The following is a 26103-nucleotide window of genomic DNA, read 5'->3' on the forward strand; positions in this document are numbered from 1 at the left end:
ATGAACTGGAATCATTCTAGTGACGATATGGGCCACAAATGGAGAAATCCACTGATGTAAGTTGACTTCAAAAAAGGGCAACAATGTAGGAAAAAGAGACTGTTACTTGCCATAAAAAAGATGTGTTAAATTGCAGACAGGCATAATTAAAAGACACTTACATAAAGCTTTCGGCCACAGCCTTCATCAGTAGGAGAGAAATAGAGACACACGTACACCTTTCATACACATAAGCGAGCACCCTCATGCACACATGACCGTCAACTCCAGCAGTTCAGATATGAGCTGACAGAGTTGGCTGCTGTTCAAAATGTGCACCAAGCCACAGACATAGGCCAATGGGGACAGTACTATGCTAATATGGGGAATATTCATTTGGCCTTCCATGGGACCTGTGGTAGGAGCCAAAAGCATCACAATCGCTGTGACCAAATTCACCCGATCTGAACCTGACGGAACATTTCTGGGACACATTATCATGCACCAGTCCACAGCCACAAATCAATGGTCTGTAATGCATGGAAATCTGGTGTCCTGTGTGCAGACACCAGGTGCAACATACATCCAGAAACCTAACAAGGACTTGTCATATCCAAGTTCTGCAGAATCACTGCTGCATTGCGTTCCAAAAGTGAACTAAAACATTATTAAGCAGATGGTCATAATATTTTCATTCATCAAGGCATGTCTTACATGATGTATTCTTTCTTGTAATTAATATCAGGTTACAGGCAAAAGTATGTTTACGCTTTTTGAACATGTTGTATGCACACTCCTTTGACCGGTTCCAATATAACAGTTGAGCTGAGAAATATTCCAACAGATATTTACAACCATTTTGGGCAAATTTTCAATGTGTGAGCATTGTAGAAACCTAAAGTAACAAAAATTTCTGTTTTGTATCTAAGTTAAATTGCAATATAGCAAGGGATAGTATTTATACATATTTAATTTTGCTCCAGTCAACACAATTCAAATAAAATACAACAAGCAATAAATAAATCACCATTGAACAGAAGCAAATTCTCAGAAGTGTGGTATCTTGAGACAAAAGAAAACAGGTTTGGAAAACTATTGTTTATTATTAATTTCAACAATTTTCATTCAACTATCAACACAGAAAATATATGACACTGTTTCATAATTCACATTAACTTGACAAAGTCACATTATCTTCCTTTATCTTACATTCTTTAAGTGTGCACATTAAACAAATACAAATGTCAAACTTCTTGATTAACATTTCTCTATACAGATGAATAATGAAAGCACAAAAAGATTCAAAAAGAAAACAATAATATATTCTGCTGCTTCCATCAAAATGTGTTGAAAAAATTATTTGTTCTCACTATTGCTAGCAAATTTGGAAGTATAACTCCATTATCTGGAGTAGTCACTTAAGAGAGAAAAATTATTTATTTTTACCATGAAAACAAGTCCATATGACTTGCACATAGAGCACCACATATTATGTGCACCTCCCTCCTCATCCCTGCTGTTATAATTTGCTGTCATTTTGGCTAACTTCATCAGTACCCTAACGATCACAGACAATTAGCTCCTATGCAAATTACAACCTAACTGAAGGATAACTTAAACTGCACAAAAACATATAAAAAAACATAGCATCTTATATAAATATTATGGTGGGTTGCAATTCAAGCGTGTTTGTGAACAGTCCCTAACCATTCTTGCCAGCTGCTTCTGCAGTGTTGTTGGAATTTCAAGCTTGAAAGCATCTTCTGGCCTCTGAAGCATATCTCTTACAATCTGAAGAGCCCTCTGTCGCAGAGGAAAGACAGGTATTGTAATGTATACTTTGGTTCTTTCAATCCTCATGGGCAATGCAGCTATAGGAATGGGTATCCTTTCATACTGTTTGAACCATGGTTCTGGTAAATACACATCTTTTGATTTTACAACTAGTCTGTCACGAGTATCTGCATCAATGAAAAGCCACGGATGTGACTCATAAGTGTTTGCATCAAAGAACGTGCCTGGTAATAGGGTTTTGAACTTCACATGTTGACCCTGGTAGTTCATCCACACAACATCAACTTTGCGTTCAGTGCTGTTAATAAACCTAAGAAAAGCACTGTTTGTAGCTTTCAAAGATCTGAGGACCTTCTCCTCATCTGCCATAACTGTAGTCACCCATCTGAAAGATAAGAAACAGCAATGAAGATATATGGAAGTGCAACTGTATAATTATTTGTTATGAATATTTACTATTTTCATTGAACAACAATACAACTTCAAAAATCAGAAAGAACAGGACACAAGCAGTACAGCGTCCCAGTTATTACATCAACAGTAACCATCACAAACAAGCTCAAAACAAAAAGAACCTTTGTGTCTTAACTGAAGCAATGGTTCTTTGGATAAAGCAGTTGAAAAAATTAGATTATGTTGAACTAGATCATATACACCAGTGTCCAAAATTAAAGCAACAAATGGAAACTTTGCAAGGTTGAATTTATTTTGCCACAAAACAGTATGAACAGGTGACAGTAAAGTAGAAACCATGTAAAGAATACAACAGAACATAATCAACTGCAACATGCATAACAGTAGACAAAAATGTTCTTAGTTTTTTCCCAACTTAACAGATTTGCACACACGTTCTGACAACGGGTTAATGTATTCAGTATGTGGGGTGACCCCTTCTGGCACCAATACAGGCCTGAAAACAATGGGACATGCTATGAATGGTGTCATCAATCTCATGTTGAGGCAAAAATAACACCCATTCTTCATGCAGAGCTCCTCATATGTCTTGGAGAGTAGTAGTTGGATGCTGATGTGATGCAACCCATCTCCCAAGTGCATACCAGACATGCTCTAGGGGATTCAAATCTCGAGAGCGAGCAGGTCATGCCATACGTGCAAATATCTTCGGTTTCCCAGAAAACATCAACCACTTGTGCTCTATGAGGTCGAGCATTATTGCCCATCAATATGAAGTCTGGGCCCACAGCACCTTGCAACAACCGTGCATGAGATTCCAAATTCTCCTCAGAGTACCTGACAGCAGCTAAATCTTGCCGATTCACCCATACAATTTCATTACGAAGTGTTCGAGTGGTCAACATAATCCCTGCCTAAACCATTAGGGATTCTTCTCGATACAGGTCTCTCTTTACAATGCTTGGGTCTGAAATCGTGTTCCACAAGCCCTCCAGATTCGAATCCGTCAAGTATCACTCTCCAGACCAAATAGGGACTCATCTGTGAAAAGAACATTGGTCCACTATTCGACCATCCAGGAGGCATGTTGAAGACTCAGATCTAGACGTTCCCTTCTGAGAAGACATGCCAGAGGTGAACAGACAGCAGGTCTCCAACAATAAAAGCCACTCTGCTGAAGCCTTTTGTCCACCATTTGCCTCGATACAGGGGCATGTCCAAGGGATGCTGCAAGGTAAGATGCCTGTTGCAGTGCAAGTAAGGCGGTACTGTCGTGCCCTTACAGGCAAACAATGGTCCATTCTTTCTGATGTCACATGTAGTTGGCCCTGTCCGGGATACAGTTTCGGTTCTCTCATCCCAGAAACAGAAGAACAATTCACATTAAGCCATTGGGCCACATCAGTTTGTGACAATCCTGCTCCCATTCCTCCTATGGCCCTCCACAGCAGAGTGTCTGTAGACGTCTTCTCTGTGCCATACTGCACCATCTGTCACTGGGTACACAGCGATTTTGGATGTGGGACTACCCTGCAAACACTACCCCACTTGTAAGTGCCCCGATGTTATTGCTGGCATTTCTTTTGTTTTAGTGCGCAAAAACAACTAGTGTCATACATGCCCATGTCAAAACTGGTAGAACATGAAGACAAACAGAGGAGCTAAAAACAACTACAGATCAATCCCAATCGATGGAAGAGAAGACAGCTAAAAACAGGGTCTGGAGAAGGTCTACAAAATATGCCATAGAGAAAAGGAGGCCCAGAACTAAAAATTAAATGGCCTTCACCATATTGTTATGATGGATTAAAAGTAAAATGTGGTTAACAGCTCATACATTGTTCGCTAAAATGGCTGACCTCTTAGATGACAAACACAAACAGGAACATACACAGTTAACAAAATGGCATTCCGTTGGTAAATGGTGGACAACCAGAAGTTAAGCATAATATGCACAAAGTGGTGGGGGAGCACCACTTAATAAATGCTGATGGCTAAAAGGACAGTGCACAATAGGCAACTTAGTTAAAATGATCTCGTGGTGAGAGGGCCAAGAGGTGGTCATCCAAGCCACTGGGAGAGGCTTAACAGCCCGAAGCTTGTTCCCACGAAGGGAGGACCAGTTGTGATGCCAAAGTGATATCACTTGCTGACAGACGGCAACACAGATATCATCAGAGGGACAGTAAGAACTAGCAGGCTGAGGTACAAGGACAACAGTCTTGGCACAAGTGTCAGCAGCCTTGTTTTCCTGTCAGACAGACATGACCAGGAATCCACATAAACATTACAGGGCTCCATCAAGAGTTAGCGAATGACAGTCTGAACAGATGACAATTGTAATTCCTATGTCATTGGATGTACTGTGTGGCCTGATACAGGGCGAAGAGCTCTGCTGTAAATACTGAGCAGTGTTCTGGAAGCAGATACCGAAAAACATAGGTGCCAATGACCAAGGCACATCCGTCACCACAGTCAGCCCAAGAGCACTATTATCACAAAGGTCCACGCAAAGGTTGTGAAACTGAAGACGATAGAGTGAGGTTGAAGTAGTGTCCTTTGGAAGCGAATGAAGGCCAAGGTGAACTTGGGCCGCTGCACGAAGCCAAGGTGGTGAAGGGTTCATAATGGGAAAGTTTCTGGTAGTGTGAAGGTAAGCTGACAGAGCAAGAGCCGAAAACGAACTCCAGGAGGTAACAGAAAAAGGGGACACACCCCATAATGACGATCAAAGGAGTCATTGAAGGAGGAGGGATAGGATGGGTGGTCATGCATGGCAGACAAACGGCATGCATATATGCTGAGGTGAAAGTCGCGGAGGTAGGACAGCAGTAGTTCGGCAGCTTCTGCATACACTCTCAAACAGGCTAGTGTAAAAGGTGCCATTGGCAAACAGATGGCACGGTGGTGGATAGTATTGAGACAGCATAAGAGGGACGGGCGTGAAGATGCATAAACGGAACACTCGCAGTCTACTTTTGAACGGACAAAACGGTCAATCCATATGAAGCGGTCCAGTGACGGTTGCTTGACCATTTTTAAATGTTTTAATTTTTTTATATGTGATTACCCTATATTTGAGAAGTTCAAAATAGTTTTTAAAATAATTTATCTTGCACCTTTACTGGATGGCGGCATTTTTATTTGTAGGTGCAAGACAATTTTTCAGTCTGGAGACATTAGCAAAAATTTGAATATCTCTGCACTGGGTAAAGTACAACATTGCAACTGACACGACTGTTTTTAGAAAAGTGTCCTCTACAACATTGTCTATTACACATAATACCCTAAATTCAAAAATAACCAATCAAAATGACCTTCAAAGTTTGGCATCCAAATTTTCAAAAATCCACTTTTTAGGCCCAAAAATAACAAACAAGGAGTGAGTGTATTTTTTTCCTATAGTTAGCTATGATACACTACTAGCCTCATATAGAGCAAGAATGCTTACAAATTTTTCCTTAGTTTTTTTAATGAATTTTTGAAATTTGAAAAATTTGGTTTTTGTAAACTTTGGGGTTAGTTATCTCAGGTGGGACTGAATATAAAAATACATTTTTGTGCAGTTTTTACACCTATATGATAGCAACGTACTGCAGAAATTTCAACATTGATATCTGACTGTGAACAACGATATGAATTTTTGAAAATGAGGAAATAATTCACATTACTCTATAACTGATCTTATGGCTGTTGCCTATTTAAATGGTTTATTGTTTCATTGTAATAAAATTTAATTGTGGCATATATTTAGTTAACAGGATCACCCAATATTCATTTAGTTTATTTATTTTTATTAATGCAATATTAAACAATAGGAGCTTTCGCTATTGTACCGTGGTAATAAAAATGGCCATTTATGTTTAGGTTTATTGTCAATAAAGAAGTACATTATTGCTGGGTGTGGCATTGTAGAAGTACATTATTGCTGGGTGTGGCATTGTAGAAGTACATTATTGCTGGGTGTGGCATTGTAGAAGTACATTATTGCTGGGTGTGACATTGCTGTAGCCAGTCTGTTCTGAAATCTTTTTAGAGTGAATGTACACACTTCATCGAGAGTGTAGAATGTGTTATGTGCTTTGTTCTGTGTGTAATTTGTAATTAATTTTGAAAGATTAATTGGAATGCAATAACATGGATGAACAATGCTCTGTTGGACAGATAGCAATTGAAGTGTGTCACAAAACAGTTTACGGTTCAGTTTCAAGAAACTTGAAAAATGTCAATGACTTTGATGAAGTTAGGCAAACTTTGTTTAAATTTCAAGTAAGTTCTTTTGTAACATCAGTGTGTGAGTATCATGAGAAGAAAAATATTCTGAAGTACAACCACATTTTTGGAAGAATAAGCTGTGATCCACTTAAAGTTAATAAAAAGCCTATTACTAAAGGTTTGTGGGAAATAAAACTTGAACATTTGTCCTTGTTATGTGAGAAACAGTTTCCCAAGTGAAACTTAATGTGATTCCTGGAAATTCCCCGTGCCCAAATTGTTATTCAAAAATATTTGCTGTGAATCCAGAACCCGAATCATGTAACCTTGTTAACGACATTTATATTCCTAATGAGGAAGCTGCTAGCATATTGGATTTTGCTTGTTCTAAGTTAGACTTATCTCCTGTTCCAAAAATAATAAAATTAAGTAGCAGAGGAAGGAAAGCAGCTATTGAAAATAAGGTATAACAAATTTCAGACAAAATTAGAAAAGACTTGGAATTATGCTTTAATAATACAGATACAAACATTATTTCTAAAGAAGAAGAAAACCTACCACCAACATCATCTGACACTTAATATTTGAGCTTAATAGAGAAATTAAAAATTAAATGTTGAGTGACATCTAAAGAGGAAAGTGTTAAAATTTTAAGATTGCTCCCTGACTCATGGTCAAGAGAAAAAATAGTTCATGAATTCAACATTTCTCATCATTTGGTTAAACTAACCCGAAAATTAGTGAAAGACCATGGCATTCTTCCAGTTTTAGGAAAGAAGAAAGGAGTAGGTATAAGTGAAGAAAAAATTAAAAAGATCCTGCAGTTTTTTGAAGATGATGAAAACAGCAGATTGTGCCCAGGTTGCAAAGATAGCAAAAGAGTTGTTATAAATAGAAACAACTAGTGATGTCAAATTTAAATGAACTTCATGTAGCTTTCAAAAATTCTCATCCTGAATGCAAAATTGGAAGGTCAAAATTTTGTGACCTCCCTAAGTGGTGTATTTTGGCTGGATCCTCAGGGACACACTCCATATGTGTTTGTTCATATGATCAAAACGTCAAACCGATGATTGCGGGTGCAAAACTCCGTGATCTTAACTAAAGAGTTACCACATTTAATGGTCTGTGACACTAACAGTTATGACTGCATGATGAGTTGGTAAGAAAATTGTTATCGAATTGTTTCACGAATATGAGGAGGAAATGCCAGACAATATTACCTTCAAACAGTGGGGCACAACTGACAGGGCAGAAATGATAACAGTAGTTAAAACTCAGTAAGAGTACTTGCAATCTTTAATGGATAACTTACAAAAACTCAAAAGTCACCACTATGTTTCTAAAAGTCAAAGTAAGTTTTTGAAGGAAAAAAAGGACAACTTCATGAAACTGAATGCATAGTGCTAGCTGATTTTGCAGAAAATTTTACATTTGTGATTCAGGATGGGTCAATGACCAGGCAACAGTGCATCCATTTATTCTCTACTTTAAAAACGAGAAAGACGAAGTTTGCAGTTCTTCAATTTGAATTCTAAGTGACTACTTGGAGCACAAAACTTTGGCTGTACATGTGTTTCAAAAAGTATGTAATAAATTACATAAAAGAAAATTTTTCCAAGGTTGAGAAGCTGATATATTTTTCAGATGGACGTGGTAGTCAGTATAAGAACAAAAAGAATTTTTCAAATCTGTGCAACCACAAAGTAGACTATGGGTTGGTGGCTGAATGGCACATTTTTGCATCCTGCCATGGTAAAAATGCATGTTATGGAGTAGGAGGTACGACAAAAATGTGAAGTAAGTAAAGCTAGCCTACAAAGACCAACCACAGACCAAATTCTCACAGTACAGGAGATGTATGTCTATTACAAGGATAATATTAAAGACATTACCTATTTTCTGATCAAGAAAGAAGAAGTGGTTCTGCATATGAAAACAACACTTCAATCCAGATTTGAATAAAAGGAACAAGGCATTTCTACGAATTCCTTGGCATTGCAGAAAACAGTTCGATGCTATGTAACATCAGCAACCGATGTGACTTTGTGTCAGTAAAATTACATCTCTGTCTTTAATGTTGAATGATATAGTGGCATGTGTGTATGATGGACAGTGGTGGCTTGCAGAGGTTGAAAGATAAGTTTGGAAAACAATGATGTTTTTGTGCATTTTTACCACCCTACTGGCCCAAGAACATGATTCAAGAAATTTACTAGTGACAAAGTTTGGATACCAATGAAAAATGTTTTATGGAAACTTTCAGTGCTTTAAGTTACCACAGCAACTGGGAGGTCTTATTCTATATCACAGAACCTATCTGAAGAGTGATATATAAGACAAACAAAAAGCAGACTTTCTTCAGGTTGGGAATAAGCTTTTTTATTTGATGACTCTGTTTCAAAGTGAAGATGTTTCCAGTGACAACTTTGTGTGTTCTAAATGTTTTGATGTAATAACAACAATGATAGTATCTGAACAAGGTGAAGCCTCCCATGATGTAGATGAAGCAGATTTTGCACCAATAGAGGAAGAATTAAATACCCTGAATCAGTCAACTACAGAGAGAGGTGTTACTCCTGTTAAGAAACCGTGGTCAGTGAAGTCGAGTCATAAGCTCTATGTATAAAGAAAGCACAGAGAAATTATTTAAGTTATGGATGAATTGTTGTTGTTGTGGTCTTCAGTCCTGAGACTGGTTTGATGCAGCTCTCCATGCTACCCTATCCTGTGCAAGTTTCTTCATCTCCCAGTACCTACTGCAACCTACATCCTTCTGAATCTGCTTAGTGTATTCATCTCTTGGTCTCCCTCTACAATTTTTATCCTCCACGCTGCCCTCCAATGCTAAATTTGTGATCCCTTGATGCCTCAGAACATGTCCTACCAACCGATCCCTTCTTCTCGTCAAGTTGTGCCACAAACTCCTCTTCTCCCCAATTCTATTCAATACCTCCTCATTAGTTATGTGATCTACCCATCTAATCTTCAGCATTCTTCTGTAGCACCACATTTCGAAAGCTTCTAGTCTCTTATTGTCTAAACTATTTATCGTCCATGTTTCACTTCCATACATGGCTACACTCCATACAAATACTTGCAGAAACGACTTCCTCACACTTAAATCTATACTCGATGTTAACAAATTTCTCTTCTTCAGAAACGCTTTCCTTGCCATTGCCAGTCTACATTTTATATCCTCTCTACTTCGACCATCATCAGTTATTTTGCTCCCCAAATAGCAAAACTCATTTACTACTTTAAGTGTCTCATTTCCTAATCTAATTCCCTCAGCATCACCCGACTTAATTCGACTACATTCCATGATCCTCGTTTTGCTTTTGTTGATGAATACACTACAGCAAAGCTGACCACACTCTTCAAAATAGAAATTCCATCTTCAGAAGAAAATGAACCAAAGCACTCTTGCACCTCCTGCCAGGAATTTTTCGCAAATATCAATTCGGCTGTTGAATATTGTGCATCCTGTAGCGAAAAGGTGCAAATTTTAACTGTTACTCCAGAGACGTTTTAAATGAAAACAATTTTGAACTATGTTCCATCTGTATCAAAGTGCACGACAAATCAAGAAATGTGAGGTCTGTAAAAGGAATCTTTGGAAGACCAGATCCCTATTAGTCATCCTGTAGAAGCAGCTCAAGTTCAAATAGTGCAGTCATTTTATCTGGAAGATAAATGGGACTGCTCTCACCAGAGTGCCAACAAGAAAGACACTATAACTGTAGCAGTTGAAGATCTAAAAGTTGTGGAAGTGAAGAGATACATGACTCGCAGTATTAAAGAAACTTTTGCAATTTATAAGAGCAACTATACAACTTCACATATTGGAGGATTATGGACTACAACTTAAGTGGGTAGTTCCACACCTACCTAGAGATGTCTGTTTATGTGTGTACTGCACGAATTATGAACTTTCATGTGGTAACTTTGAAGAACTTACTGGAGCATGTGACATATGACAACTTGGTGGACGTTTGAAGTCATTGGTAGTCTGTGACGTAAAGCGAGACACTTGTTTGTTTCAAGAATGTGATGACTGCCCTGGAAAGGGAGGATTGTCTTTACAAACACTTGGCCTGGAAGACGTAGCAGATAACTCTGCAGAAATTACATATGCAACACAGGAGGAAAATAAACTAATTAAGAAAACTGTTGCCTTTGACACTTTCATTGTTGGTTGGTTGGTTGGTTGGTGGGATGTTTAAGGGGGACTAAACAGCTAAGGTCATCAGTCCCCCATTCCAAAATCAGGCGAGCCAAAAAGCTACGGAGCAGGTAAAAACCAAAGGGGGAAGAGACGTCCCCCCAGGCGCTAAAAGAACACAAAGGCAGCAACAAACACGACAGACAAGAACAGGACAGAGAAACACCAGACAGAAAGAACAGAAGAAAGGCAGACGGCCGGAGACTGGTTGACTGACCACGAGAACAAAAAAGGGAAAGAGTCAACCAACTGACGGCACACCAGAACAGCAACAGACACAAGGACAAAAGACACAGAAAGGGAAAGGTGCAGGACCTCCCTAAATCGAACCATAAAAAGGACTACCACGGATAAAATGTAAAACAGTGTCAGCCATGGAGGCATCGTCGGATAAAACCAAAGCCAAAGTGCCCGGGAGATTAAAAGATTGCCGGAGTGTGCGCAGTCGAGGACACTCCAGCAAAATGTGGCCGACCGTCAGCCGGGACCCACACCGACACAGGGGGGGATCCTCCTGACGCAACAGATGGCCGTGCGTCAGGTATGTATGGCCGATGCGCAGCCGACACAGGACCACCGAGTCCCTGCGAGAAGCCCGCAGGGAGGAACGCCACACATCGGTCGTCTCCTTGACAGCCCGCAGTTTATTCGGGGCTGTCATGCCACGCCACTCAGCAGCCCACATCCCAAGCACCTTACGGCGCAACACCAGCTGCTGGTCGCGAGCCGTAAGGCCGATGTCCAAAGCTTGGGCGTCTATCGCCCCTTTGGCCAGTCTGTCTACACATTCGTTCCCCGGGATGCCAACGTGACCTGGCGTCCAAACAAAAACCACCGAACGACCAGAGCGGGTAATGGTGGAAACAGACTCCCGAATAGAGGACACCAGAGGAGAAGAGGGATAGCAGCGGTCGATGGCCTGGAGGCTGCTCAGGGAGTCACTGCAGATGACTATGGACGTACCTGAGCAGGAACGCATATGCTCAAGAGCGCACAAGATGGCCACCAGCTCTGCAGTAAAAACACTACAGCCAGCTGGCAAGGAGCGCTGTTCAACATGGGCAGCATGAGCAAAAGCGTAGGCAGTGCGACCATCAACCAGGGAACCATCAGTGTAGACAGTCTCACAGCCCGGAAATGAGGCGAGGAGCGCAAGAAAACGGCGACGGAGGGCCACAGGCGGAACCGAGTCCTTGGGTCCCTGTGCCAAGTCCAGACGGACGGACGGACGGCCGGGACAAACACCAGGGAGGCGTAGGTGCACGGACCCGGAAGGGAGGCGGAAGAGGGAATGAACCCAAGTCCGACAGCAGGGACTGAACGCGGACAGCGACGGAGAGCCCAGACCTAGGTCGCCGTTCGGGCAGATGGAGGACCGTGACAGGGAAAAGCAGGCGACGACTGGGATGGCCTGGCGAGCAATGAACGTGGACAGCATAGTCGGCGAGCAGTCTATGGCGGCGAATCCGCAGCGGGGGAACCCCGGCCTCCACCAGTAGACTATCCACGGGGCTGGTACGAAAAGCGCCAGTTGCAAGCCGGACCCCACAGTGGTGTATGGGGTCTAACAACTTCAACACTGAGGGTGATGCAGACCCATAGGCCAGGCTCCCATAATCAAGCCGAGACTGCACAAGGGCTCTGTACAATCGCAGCAGCGTGCAGCGATCTGCACCCCAAGACGTGTGGCTAAGGCAGCGGAGGGCGTTGAGGTGCCGCCAGCACTTTTGCTTCAGCTGAGTAATATGAGGAACCCATGTGAGCCGGGAATCAAACACGAGTCCCAAGAAGCGGCAAGTGTCCACCACTTCAAGCAGGTGGCCGTCGAGGTAAAGTTCAGGATGAGGGTGGACCGTCCGACGCCGGCAGAAGTGCATAACTCGAGTCTTGGCTGCAGAGAACTGAAAACCGTGAGTCAGAGCCCATGATGCTGCCTTCCGAACGGCTACCTGCAGCCTGCGTTCGGCGACTCCCGTAGTCGTGGAGCTAAATGAGATGCAGAAGTCGTCGGCATACAAGGAAGGAGACACTGACGACCCCACGGCCGCAGCCATACCATTAATGGCCACTAGAAATAAGGACACGCTCAACACCGAGCCCTGCGGGACCCCATTTTCCTGTATATAAGATGAACTAGAGGCGGCACCCACTTGCACCCGGAAAGAGCGGTGCAATAGAAAGGTTTGAAGAAAAGCCGGGAGCCGACCACGAAGACCCCAGGCATGCAGCGTGGCAAGAATGTGATGCCTCCATGTGGTGTCATACGCCTTCCGCAGATCAAAAAATACAGCAACAAGATGCTGACGTCGGGCAAAGGCCGTACGGATAGCAGATTCCAGCCGCACCAAATTGTCCGTGGCAGACCGGCCCCGACGGAAGCCACCCTGGGATGGAGTGAGGAGACCACGCGACTCAAGGACCCAACACAAACGCCGCCCCACCATACGTTCGAGCAATTTGCACAAAACGTTGGTGAGGGTAATGGGACGATAGCTGTCCACCGCCAGTGGGTCCGCACCGGGCTTCAAGATGGGGGCAATAACACCCTCTCGCCATTGCGACGGGAACACGCCTTCGCTCCAAATGTGGTTAAATACCGCGAGAATGTGTCCCTGGCAGTCCCTCGAGAGATGCTTCAGCATCTGCGCGTGGATGCAGTCTGGTCCTGGTGCTGTATCAGGGCAATCGGCGAGGGCAGCGAGGAATTCCCTCTCGCTGAAAGGAGCATTGTATTGTTCAGAACGACGCGTGTGGAAGGATAACGGCGTCCGCTCGGCTCGCTCCTTTAGAGAGCGAAAGGCGGGGGGATAAGAGGCAGTCGCAGAGCTCTTAGTGAAGTGCGCGGCAAGCTGTTCAGCAATGGCGGCAGCGTCCGTGCAGACAGCGCCGTCCAAGGAGAGCCCAGGTACACCCATAGGGGTCTGGTATCCATAAATCCGCCGGATCCGGGACCACACGAGCGAGGGGGAGACATGGCAGCCCAAGGACGAGACATACCTCTCCCAGCACTCCTGCTTACGCCGTGCAATGAGACGACGGGCCAAGGCACGGAGCCTCTTAAAGGCGATGAGGGTCTCCGCCTATGACGCTGGAGAGCCCGCCTACGGTCGCGAATAGCCTCAGCAATCTGCGGCGACCACCAAGGTACAGCCTTCCTCTGAGGGAGTCCAGAAGAGCGAGGGATGGCAGCCTTGGCCGCCGAAACGATGGATGTGGTTATGACGCGGACCACCCCGTCAATGTCACCCTGTGGGGGAGACTCAATGGTTGCAGCAGAAGTAAAAGCCGGCCAGTCAGCCCCGCGGAGAGCCCAGCGGGGCAGGCGCCCAGAAGAATGACACTGGGGCAGTGACAAATAGATGGGAAAATGGTCACTACCACACAGATCAGGATGCACTCTCCAGTGGAGGGATGGGACAAGTCCGGGGCTGCAAAGAGAGAGATCGATGGCTGAGAAAGAGCCATGGGCCACACTAAAATGCGTCGGAGCACCGGTATTCAAGAGGCTAAGGTCGAGCTGAGCCAACACATGCTCCACGGCCCGACCACGGTCATCGGAGACAGTCCCACCCCATAGATGGTTGTGGGCATTGAAATCGCCCAGAAGCAGCAAACGCGGCGGGAGTTGAGCCAGCAGTGCAGCCAAGACATGCCGGGGGAGCTCCCCATCCGCGGCAGAGGCGAGGATCTCCACCTCATCCCCGGAGCCAGGACTATGTACAGCAGGCGGTACGGAAACCGCCGGAACGTCCGTCTTCTTGGACACATTCCGTTCCTTCTTCTCGCGTCGGCCCTTAGGGTGAGAGGGCTGGGAGAGCTTCTCTGAAGGAGCATCAGAGGCTGACGACGACGCAGAAGCCCTACGACCAGCAGGTGGCAGAACCTTCAGCCACTGGCTGACATCCGGCTGGGTAGGAGAAGAAACGGAGGAAGGGAGAGCCCCGAGGGACCCCTTCCGCTGGAGAGGAACCGGCAGAGGAAACGCCGGTGGAGGAGGATGGGGAGGGAACGAGCCCCCCGGTTTTGGAGGAGATGTCACTCCCGAAGTAAGCGTGGGGGGAGCGACAGAAGAAGGTTTGCCCCCAACGGCTAAGGGGGCAACAGAGGAAGGCTTGCCCCCAGGCATGAGGGGGGCAGACAGAGATGCACGGCCCCGAGGGCCCACTGAAGGCGGCACAGATGAGGCGACAACCGTCGCTCGCGTGGGCGACGATAACGTGGCTGCAGCATAAGATGGTCGAAGGGAAGCAGGATACAACCTTTCATATTTCTGTTTAGCCTCTCGATAAGTAAGCCGGTCCAGGGTCTTAAATTCCATTATCTTCCGCTCCTTATGAAGAACGGGGCAATCCGGCGAGCATGGAGAGTGGTGCTCCCCACAGTTGACACATACAGGTGGAGGCGCACATGGAGAATCGGGATGAGAGGAGCGTCCGCAATCTCGACATGTAGCGCTGGATGGGCAACGGGAGGACATATGCCCAAACTTCCAGCACTGGAAGCACCGCATCGGGGGAGGGACGTATGGCTTGACGTCGCAACGGTAAACCATCACCTTGACCTTCTCGGGCAAGACATCACCCTCGAAGGCCAAGATAAAGGCACCGGTGGCCACCCTGTTGGACTTGGGTCCTCTATGTACACGACGGACAAAATGCACACCACGTCGTTCCAAGTCGGCTCTCAGCTCGTCATCGGATTGCAACAAGAGGTCACGATGGTAAATAATCCCCTGGACCATATTTAAGCTACTGTGGGGAGTGACGGTAACAGGGACGTCACCCAGCTTATCACACAAGAGCAACGCTCGTGACTGGGCTGGGGAGGACGTCTTGAGGAGGATGGACCCATTCCTCATTTTTGACAACCCCGCCACTTCCCCAAACTTATCCTCCAGGTGTTCCACAAAAAACAGAGGCTTCGTCATAAGAAAGGAGTCACCATCAGTCCTGCTGCAGACAAGGTATTGCGGCACGTAAGGCTCCCGCTTGGCACTAGATCGGCGTCCCTCCGATGGCGCAGCCAACGAGGGGAACGTCTGAGGGTCATATTGCGCAGCATCAAAGTCGACTCTACCTCGCTTAGAGACGCTGGTGGCCGTGCGACCACCAGCTTGGTGTGATTTATTGCGCTTCATTGCGCCACATCCGCCCAGATGCCACCTACTCCGAACGAGGGCTCTCCCCAAGGGCGCCACCCAGCCAAAGCAACAGGTACCTGGCCGATATCCCGTTGCCCGGAGTCCCCGTGCCCCAGACAAGATGGGCACATACTCCTTGGCATGCATGGGGAGGAAACAGCTCTGGCATCTGTAGTGCGATCCCTGCGTGGTCAGGGGGCTACCACCAAGAGGGTACATGACGACCCCACCACAACGGACTGGCTACCGTGCTGGATTTTAGGTGTCTAAAGGGTCCATAGGTGTCGTGGGCGCTAAGAGGAAGACTGCGCACAAGATGAGAAGGAGACAACCCAGATGATGTTGGGTGGAGTCCCCCCCCCACACGACAATAGGTAACATGCAAGATGGTGGTGTATGATGGACCAATAGAAAAACACCACGTAAGGTGTCCTTCCCCAAATGGCACGCACTAACAACGGAAATTTGGAAAAAAGGAGGTCAAACCCAAGAGGGGACCATCACAGAAGGCCGAAACGTTTGAGACTCCTTTTAGTCGCCTCTTACGACAGGCAGGAATACCGCGGGCCTATTCTTACCCCCGAACCCGCAGGGGGGACTTTCATTGTTGATCTTAGTAAATGGTCAATGAAATCAGTAACATGCCAGCATCTAAAGAACTGCAACAACAACACGTTGTAGAAGTGAAGTGGATTGTACAAGCTGAAGAACTAGGCCTATGTTTAGTGCTTCACTGTAATTTTGCTGAGAACTGGTCTGCAATTCTCCCACAAGAAGTACAAGAATTGGAATAATGACCAGATTCCAATTTTTACAGGAGTGACATATTTTCAAAACAAGACCACAAGTGTTGGAGTTATAAGTGATGACACAGGACAGGAATCAGCACATGCTTTGCAAGCAATGCCCAAAATTTTTCAACTGCAAACAGGGACAGAGAAGATAATCATTATTTCTGATAGCATTCCTAGTCATTTTAAAAATCGTTACCAGTTGTTTGAATTGGGTAAGTCACTTGTGCTAAAAGGCTGGGTACACAGTGCTACTGGTCTCGGGAACGGGCCTTGTGATGGCGTAGGCGACCTGCCGAAGCGCCATGCTACAAAACGGTCTTTCCAGATTAAATAAAGCTGTGATTCAGAATGCCAAGGATTTTACAAGAGTCGTGAAATCTTACACATCCACAGCCCTCATTCTTTTGGCAAAAGAATGAAATCGAAGAATTCCATGAGCAGAAAAAAGGAGAATGGTCCAAACAAACTACTCCTGTGCAAGGAATTTTGAAGACATTTTTGGATTTAAAGTGATGGGCGAACTCATATCTCATGCAGTTTAAAGAGCAAAAAAGAAGAAATTTCGTTAGTTCAGCCAACACCTCAGAAACAGCATGATAATATTCAGATTCACGATCTGAAAAGGATGATGTTTGTGGCGTGTGTGTATGACAGTGACTGGTGGATTACAGAGATTGACACCAGTTATGAGTTAAATGAAATTGTAGTGAACTTTATGCTACCACATGGACAGCTGTTTCCGGTTGAAGGACAGCAGCACCACCATCAGGGTTCACTTCCCGTTCACAATGTTTTGAACACTGTAAGTGCTCCAGTTTCTATTTGTTCAACAGGAAGGCATCACTCTATATCAAAGGAAGATACTGAAGCAGTGAAACACATTTTTAGTTCATTGACTGGCTAATTTCAGTACAAAACAGACTGCACAGAAGTTGTACAAATTGAAACCTTTAAGTCTTTGGACCTTTCACATGCATTTCGGAACCAATTAAAATGCTTGAAAAATGAGTCTCTTACTCATCTTTCAAAACTAAAATAATGTTAAATAAGGCTAGGTTTTGATTTTAAGAGCCTATTATGTGATAATGTGGAAATAAAACAGGTTCTATGTATGGCAAAAATTTCAGTTGTTTATAAAACCTGTTGGACTTAAAAGTTGAAGCTCTTCTTTCCAGGGGATGTAGAACTATATGGCACTAATCGACAGAAAAAAATAAAAATTTTATGTATTGGCATTTCTGAAAAATAAATATTTTTCCTTAAATAATTAAAAAGCTCAGAACCTTACAGGAAAAGAACTTTGACAGACAAGTCCAAATGGAAGATTTCTTTGTAATCATAAAGCAATTATCTTTCAAATAAAAAAAAAAACAACAAAATATCTAGAACGGTTCCAGAGATACAGCATTCGAAAATTTTTCTAAAATTTGCATCTTCAAAAGGGTATGCACAGTGTCATCTGTGGAGGGCTGTACCTCTGAGCAGAAACTTTTCTGGAGAAAGCAAAAAATATGTATTCCTTACTTAGTTCTTCATTTTAACATATGCTAAATCCAATAACAACCGAAGCTATGAAGGTAAGATTTTTTCCTAGCCTGCCTGAATTGATATGGACTACATCTAATGCACTGGTCCTAGGGAACACTGTCATCTCTAGAGCAAGCTCTTACTACTGGCTTATAAATCGGTACGCATGTATCTGTGTCTATTTGTTGAAGACAATGGCATGAAATGAGCTGTTGGTAAGATATTCATGACAACACTATAATGAAGGCAGATTATGACATATCAAGATATAGGCTAACCAAAACTGGTAACTCGCTTAATGTGAAAAATATTCAATAAACTACCACATATTACTCGGGCTATGCCATTAAAAAAACTTAAAAGAAAGATTGTACAATAACTGGCTATCAGATAACTCATTTTACTGTGTGAATGAGTTTTATGATGTGAATAGTGCTGAGATCAATTTATAAAACAACGATAATCACTGATGGTAAAACTTTACAAATGGCCATCAGTACTCACCAGATATATATATGAGAAACGTCAATATGCTGTCAAAGCAGTATGTGAAGATATAAAGTAATTCTTGACATGTGGAATAATCGGGTCTACTGCCGGATGTGTGTCGCTCTGGCACAATATTTCGGCCACGTAACTCATTGCCTTCTTCAGGTGCAGTCTCAGGTATCACCTGAAGAAGGCAACGAGTTACGTGGCCAAAATATTGTGCCAGAGCGACACAAACATCCGGCAGTAGACCCGATTATTCCACGTGTCAAGATCTCGCCGGGAAAGCCTAAATAGTTACAAAGTAATTCTTATTTTCTGGCTCACAGCTCATTATTTTCTATTAGATGCTAGATCTTCCACTTGGTTCCTACCAATATGACAAGCTGCCAATATCTGCACTATATCACAAATAAGGGCAGTCTGTGGATGGCCCATGTTTAATCTACTTATCTATCAATTAACAAAAGTACAATGGATATCAGAATTTAAGATAATAATTGTATTCACTATCTTACAAATACTTGTTGTATGTCATTTATATTGATCTATCAATTTTATTTAATTATTGTCTTCACTATTTCAATACGTCATATTTATTAGATTTGTATGTTGACTGTGTTCACAATATTAGTAATTTTGTGTTTATTGAGCACTAAATTAATATTTACAGTATTTACAAATTCCTTCTATTAGATGGGGGGAGATTCCATAATCTCGGGTGGGGAAAGTTGCATTATGTTTTTTGTCAGCTAAAAGTTAATGTAACAAATAGAATAAACAGGAATGAATTAAACATAGATTGGTGATCATATGAGTTGTTTTACCTTCCTTTTAAATCAGAAAGTCAGAAATTTAGAAAGTCAGATGTTAAAATCAGGTTTAAACCTGCCATGGCTGGGACAGCAAAACGACATAGCACTGAACGTCGACCAGCATTTTACAAGAGCTGTGTGAATTATGCATGTATTTTTAAAACACTGAATCCACTCTGTTAAAACAAATCTCTAAGTAAGACTCATTTTACTAAGGTCTGAAGCTCCTCTATGTTTTTCAGTGTTTGCGATTTACAAATTGGATTGTTTTGGAAATCAGCCTCGTGCAAACTTTTTTGTTTCCTTCCTATGTATTTACCCATACATGTTTTGAAATGTGTGTATCTTCTGTGGGTCAAATTTTTGTTTCTTAAAATTACATCGCTAAATGAACTGCATTATTATAACACCTCTCACTGGGTATGGAGTCAGAAGGGAGTGCTCAGATCATGTTGCACCACATTTTGTGAAAGTGCATGTGAGGTGAAGTAGTGAGAAAAAATTCTGGGAAGAACTGTGTGGAAACAGTGCACTGAGTAACAGTTTATCGAGACATCAGCTAGACACACACAATAGGACGAAAAATTTTGCGCATGACATGCTTTTAAAAAAAAGGGGGGGGGGGTGCACACAAAAACCAATGTATAGTAAAATTCAGTTCCTTTATTGATGTAATTTTAAGAAATAAAAATTTGACATACAGAATATGACACATAGATGTTGAAACATGTCTGGGTAAAAAGAAATTGTTTGCAGAAGGCTGATTTTTCAAAACAACTTAATTTTTAAATCCCTATGTGATGAAATATGAATAAATGTTACATTAGGCTATTACTATTTACTTATAAAAATTTCAATCTAAGATTGTCACAGGTGGGACAAGGAATTTTCATAGGTGTCACTCATGTCACCCAGGGTCAGTTTTTATAAATTAAAATCAATTTTACTGTATTCATTTACAGACAAATCGGCATGTAACATAAGCTAAAGTTTACAATGGGCCACACACATGCAGATGCTGGCAACGCCTATGCGTGTATGATTATGAGTGAATGTGTTGTTACTTTCAACAATAAAATGATATCACTTATCTTCACCCATCAACCTCCCTAACTTCATGATTTAATTAAAACAAACAAACACACACACACACACACACACACACACACACACACAAATAATATGAAACTGATTCACAATTCAGCTATTCAGCCATCTTAAAGAGTTCCCCAACAGCCCTTTATAAAGTTTTACCCATAACATGTCTAGACCTCACTTCCTAATTAAACAACCTAGTGAAAAGTTTTGTTACCTTTAAATATGACACATTTCAGTACAGTATTAGTTTAAAGTCCTGTGTACCAAATTATTTTAATTTTAAGAACCCACCACTAAAGAAACTAAATGCAGACGACTTCTCACCCCTTTCAAAAATGTCTTAATTTCCTGAAAATTCATTATATAAAAAGTTTCTAATGTGCACAATAACTAGATTTGTAAGAACAGCAAGAACTTGTTCAAACTCTATTTAGGATACATCCTTCTCATTTCCTACAAATATCATACACATAATCTGTTTGTCTCAATTCTGTTCAACAGTTCTCTCTGCATTTCCAGGGTATGTGTATTTGGCAGATTTGCTTATCACAGTCTGAAAATCCAACAAAATAAATGTTCTTGGCATAATCTTTTTCACAACTGGCACTGGCACTGTAACTTTTTCGAGATCATGTGCCTTCAACACATGACTGTTCATCACAAACCTCAAAACCTGTAAAGATGAGAGAATTTACACTGGATATAACTTGAAAAACTTTGTTTAAAATCCGGATTTAAAAAACTTCCTTTACTGTCAAATTCGCGCAATGTTTCTGGAAACTAACCCACTTCCAAGTCACTTGGCCTGCAATAGACTTTACATTCTTCGTATTGTTCGATTGCCTTCTTATTTTATCAACTGTGAAAATGTTTTGCATTTTCAGCAGATTATCACCAGTAAATTTACAAGATGAAGTTTTCTTCTTTACTAATAAAATCTGTTTTGCTCCCTTTTTTGGCACAGTAGGCTTTAGGCTCTCTCATCCACGCCTATTTTTTTGGGGGGGTGGGGGGGGGGGGTGGAGGGGAGGGGTAACAGGAACAAAGCACCTTCTTTATCCAAAGAAACAGCTTTGCTGAGGGACTGAAAATCTTATATCATCCCATATGGGAAGCACAGGTCTCAAACTCATCTTCAGTCAATACAAATTTTAGTTTACAGCCGTATTTTTTCTTTCTCCTTCCTTCTTACAACGTTCAATTAAAAAAATTTCACAGGATACCTTTATCTTCATGTTTTCCCATCTGCTTTTATTCTGTCCTCTTTATTGGAGTTTTATTTGCTGGCATCTTTCTGTAACTTTCCTCAAAGTTTTCCCATATTTGCTGATACTGTTTTTCTCATCTTCTGAATAAATAATAAATCAATATAAGTACAATTCAATAAGGCACAAGTTATACCATCCCACATTACTTAAAAATGACATGAAGTGTTAAACAGTTGGATTTTTGTAACAATCTAACAAACCGTAACATGTGAGACAATTACTTCCAATATTTATACCGATCGTTTGTACATTAAACACTTCTTTATAGGTCACTAGATTTTTTTTATTGGGTTTACTCACTCCTAACCTAAAACAAACAGAACTGCTACAATTTCTGAGTTACAGGCCAAACTTTATGTTTCTTCATTGCAGGTGGGATACTAAATACACTGCTGCTCTTGTAAATTAGCTGCTTACTTAATATATTACTTTTCTTTAAAAACTGAAGACTGTCCAAAAGGTTCAGCTACTGAAACTTAACAGTTGACACAATAACAATAACTGCAACCTAAATTTAAATATAAAAAGCAAACTTACTGATCTCTAACCTCCTCTGACAGTTTAACTAAAATATCTTAACAATGCTATAACTTCAATAATGTTCCAGAGGAGTAACAATTAACTTTAATAGATTCAGAAAACGATGATAAATTTAATTAAAAATAAAATTAAAAAAAAAATATCAGGCTTAGTTTTACACAAAATCACCTATAGTGATTCTCTGTATATAACAGCAATTTCTGTTATGCACCAAATATGAAGCCTATTTCATTTAATATAATTAATGGCCAATGAATTCCCTTTAACACTAAGGCTGACATTACTACATAGAACATAACAAGTCTTCAATGAAACCTAATCACGCAATCTTTGTACAATTTGAGTCCTCTTTACAATCACGTGCTTTGAGGCTTTCTTAGGACATTTATGTGAACTGAACAATGCTGCTTCTTCCTAAAGATCAGCACGAATACCATTCTCACTGCGATTCTTCTTAATCGCAGTAATTTTTTTAATTTTTGCAAACATATCTTAGCTAAAGCCAAGAATAGAGTGCACATCTATCATCCTTTTAAGTAGCTTCTACTGAAAATAAGCATGCAGCTTCTGACAGCCCCTCAGAAACAAAATTTTACACCTGCTTCACAAACAAACTCAGATGATATTCAGTGTGTGACACATCATTTTGATAAAAGTCACTGAGTGAACCTGCCTTGCTTTTTTCATAGTTTATGTCCAATATATGTAGGCCTACATAATATGAATCAAAATATTCTGTCTCTGATCCATCATCTAATAAAAATTTTCTGAATTGACCTTCCAGTTTTTGCTGTTATGATGAAAACTGCATTCAAATATGGCGCACAAACATTAGCCTGTCATACAGGTCAACCTGTTACCAGAACCTCTATTCAACAGCCAAATACAATAGTTTCACCAACACAACCAAGTTAACACCTTTCAACTCAATGTACGCCTTTAGTGACATTACAGAACTGACTGTCACCACTACAAACATTTCAAGAGGGAGGTGGCTGGGAGCTTACAGTATAACGCATTAGCCCATTTCGATACATATTCACAAGTTATTTCCAATAATACATTCAAGGGGAAGAAATCAAAAATGTTACATAACCCTTCACTAATAATAATAATCATCAACAGCTGAAATGTGAACTCAGGTTAGTAAAATAAATTATAACATTAAATTTGTGGTATTTCAAGAAGGGAAAGCAGTTAACATTCTTTATACACTCATCTTAACACACAATAATTACAAACATATCCGAGGAGTCAAAAAAATTATTTTGTTTCTCACATACAAGCAACCACCATTTTGGAGATATGCTTCAAAATTAATACTTCGTTGTCTTGCTAACGTTTTGCTGCAACAGTACCGAAAACTATTTTCTGCAGAACTATTTCTGTATCTAATAAAAGCACAACATGTGCGCAACACAACCAAAACTGATCTGAAAAATGAAGACCACACTTCTTCAAATACATAAAGTTGCAATAGAGCTGGACCTGTTACTACAACACAATTGTCATCTTCCAACGTAAGATACCGGACGGCACAATACATTGGACCTAACTGCAACATTACATGCCGCACCAAAAATATTCTGCACAACTATAGCTCAATGACAAAAAACTTCCCTGATGAAAGGTTTTATACTTTTAAAAACAAATGTTCCATTTTTTATGGGTTTACAACGCCTTCTCACATTCCATCAATACATCCTATACATAATCGACGCCACGATCTGTAGAATCCACCTATCGTTATGTCAACTGTTAAATATATTTTCGTCTCCTCCACAACTTTCAATTACAGTCGCAATTTAATGCCTATGTTTCAGCCTGTTAACATGTTTACTCCTACCATCAGATGTCAACAACAACTTACAAGTTTACATTAGGTTAAAAATATAATTAACGAATACCAAGCGTTTACTCTTATTTAAAACTTACCAACAAAATATGGTGACGTGAGATTGAAACTAATTACCCGCTAATACCACACACCGTCAACTTCGATCAAACATAAACTAATAACGTAATAAGCTCTGAGCTCTGACGAACTGACAGTAAGAAACACTTTAAGCCTCGATCGACTTATCGATGTACAGTCAAACCGACAATCGAAATGAAAGGGGAAAAAGCTGTATCTTCTTCTTCTTCAGCCACATCAAAGTTACATAAATGAATTGGATGAGTCAACATTAAACTACAAAACAATTCTAAATAATATCCTTTTTTCACTCAGTCACGTGATATAGGTATGTAGGCTCTACCACATGTTAGACTGTGGCTTTAAGATAAACTTGGTTTGTCAAAATGCCAAACACGTATAGGTACAGTAGTGAAAATCAGTGTAAGGGCAAGGTTATGTACAATATCTGAAGCATACATGTATCGAATTTATTACGAAAGTAGTAGATACGTCTAAGACATAAATCATTGAGAAATTTCATAGTCTCTTTCATAAAACGAGCGATAAAATAAGACGTTCGCATTTCCTGGATGAAAATTGATATAAAAGCACAAACTATCCTGTTGTGTCATGCATTCTTAGTACTTTGTCCAACCCCTGTCCTTCCTCATTACCTCAAACATTCTCTTCAGCATCGATTTTCTTAGGGTTTGCACTTCTTGCAGTGAAATTGTCACCCATTCTTCTCACATAGCTGTTTTAGCTCACATACGGCCTCAAATTGACATCCATTGACATAAACACGCCTTGCAATTATTCCCCAAAAGTTTTCCATGGAGTTCAAATTCAGGTTACATTCAGGTCAGGAAAAGACATCGATATCTGCACAAATGCATTATCTTGTTGGAACATTAACCTTTCGCCCCGTAGGTCCTCGTACATTCTAATCTATTCTGCCTCTAGCATCTCAGTGTTCATATTAGATTTCATTCTAGTGTTCAACCAAGCAATGTGTAATTTACCTCTAGTGCAGAATGCTACCCAAATCATAACACTCTCACTACCAAAATTTCTTCTGATTCTTACATGTTGCTCTGTCCTCAGACCATGCCAACTATACTGAAATCCATCTGAACCATTACAATTATTCTCATCATTGAAGATCGCTTTATCCGATTCTCTAGTACATAACATTTGTCATGCAGCAAACTCCAATCGAACCTGTTTGTCGTTTCTTCAATGCAAGGTGTTTTCATTTGGCAAAATTTGTCATAAACGTCTGGCAGTTATTGGAAACTTAAATCAGTAACAAGTTGAGAAGAATAACGGTTGTGCTCCTCACTTTAATCAAAAGTAGCCATTTCAACGCCTCAGATAATTTTCCACTTTGCACATATTTTCTGTTCTTTCCATATCGTGCACAGATGTGCACCTTTTCATCACCTTTTTCATCAAATGATAACTGTTTTCAATGTTACTATGTCACAGTCATGGCTTATGTACAGAATATGCACTGTCACTAATGGCATCTGTTTTCTATCAGCACAGTAGGCATGTACACACACTAACACTTATCAGGGCTGACTACCTTTATACTGAGTTCCGCACTGTATCACTTGAATCGATAATGTGTTGTTGTATGGTGTAATACCGGCGTCAAATGCAATACCATTTGACTGCATTTTTTAGTATATTGGGTCTCTTACTACTACATATACACTGCATGCAAGTATTACAAATATTAATTTTCCTACAAATATCCACTACTGTAGATTTTCATAGAGAAGTGTAAATATAGTGCACAACCGTTAATCATCACAGGGCTTCTAGACTGTAGGTTGCGCTTTCTTCTTTACTTTACCATAAGTAAAGTGTGTTGATAGATGGAAATGGCAACTGTGACTTGTG

At 41.3% G+C, this 26103-nt stretch overlaps 1 protein-coding gene across 2 annotated transcripts; it reads right to left on the reverse strand.

The window, feature by feature from the left end:
- Positions 1-1147: 1147 nt before the first annotated feature.
- LOC126194712 (von Hippel-Lindau disease tumor suppressor) lies at positions 1148-24391 on the reverse strand. 2 transcript variants are annotated; one of them, XM_049932952.1, is made up of 2 exons: positions 21714-21839; positions 1148-2158 (listed from the first exon to the last, which is right to left on the reverse strand). In XM_049932952.1, exon 2 carries the CDS (start codon positions 2140-2142, stop codon positions 1642-1644), a length of 501 nt encoding a protein of 166 aa, XP_049788909.1. In that variant the 5' UTR covers positions 2143-2158; positions 21714-21839; the 3' UTR covers positions 1148-1641. The 2 variants fall into 2 exon arrangements, with proteins under 2 accessions (XP_049788909.1, XP_049788907.1); XM_049932950.1 differs by lacking the exon at positions 21714-21839 and adding an exon at positions 24234-24391 and having other exon boundaries at positions 1151-2158.
- Between the last annotated feature and the right edge of the window lie 1712 nt (positions 24392-26103).

This window comes from Schistocerca nitens, chromosome 7, assembly GCF_023898315.1.
Source record: "Schistocerca nitens isolate TAMUIC-IGC-003100 chromosome 7, iqSchNite1.1, whole genome shotgun sequence".
NCBI lineage: Eukaryota > Metazoa > Arthropoda > Insecta > Orthoptera > Acrididae > Schistocerca > Schistocerca nitens.

Excerpts from the sequence above, each read along its gene's own strand:
- LOC126194712 (XM_049932952.1), bottom strand. The coding sequence starts at position 2,142 with ATGGCAGATGAGGAGAAGGTCCTCAGATCTTTGAAAGCTACAAACAGT.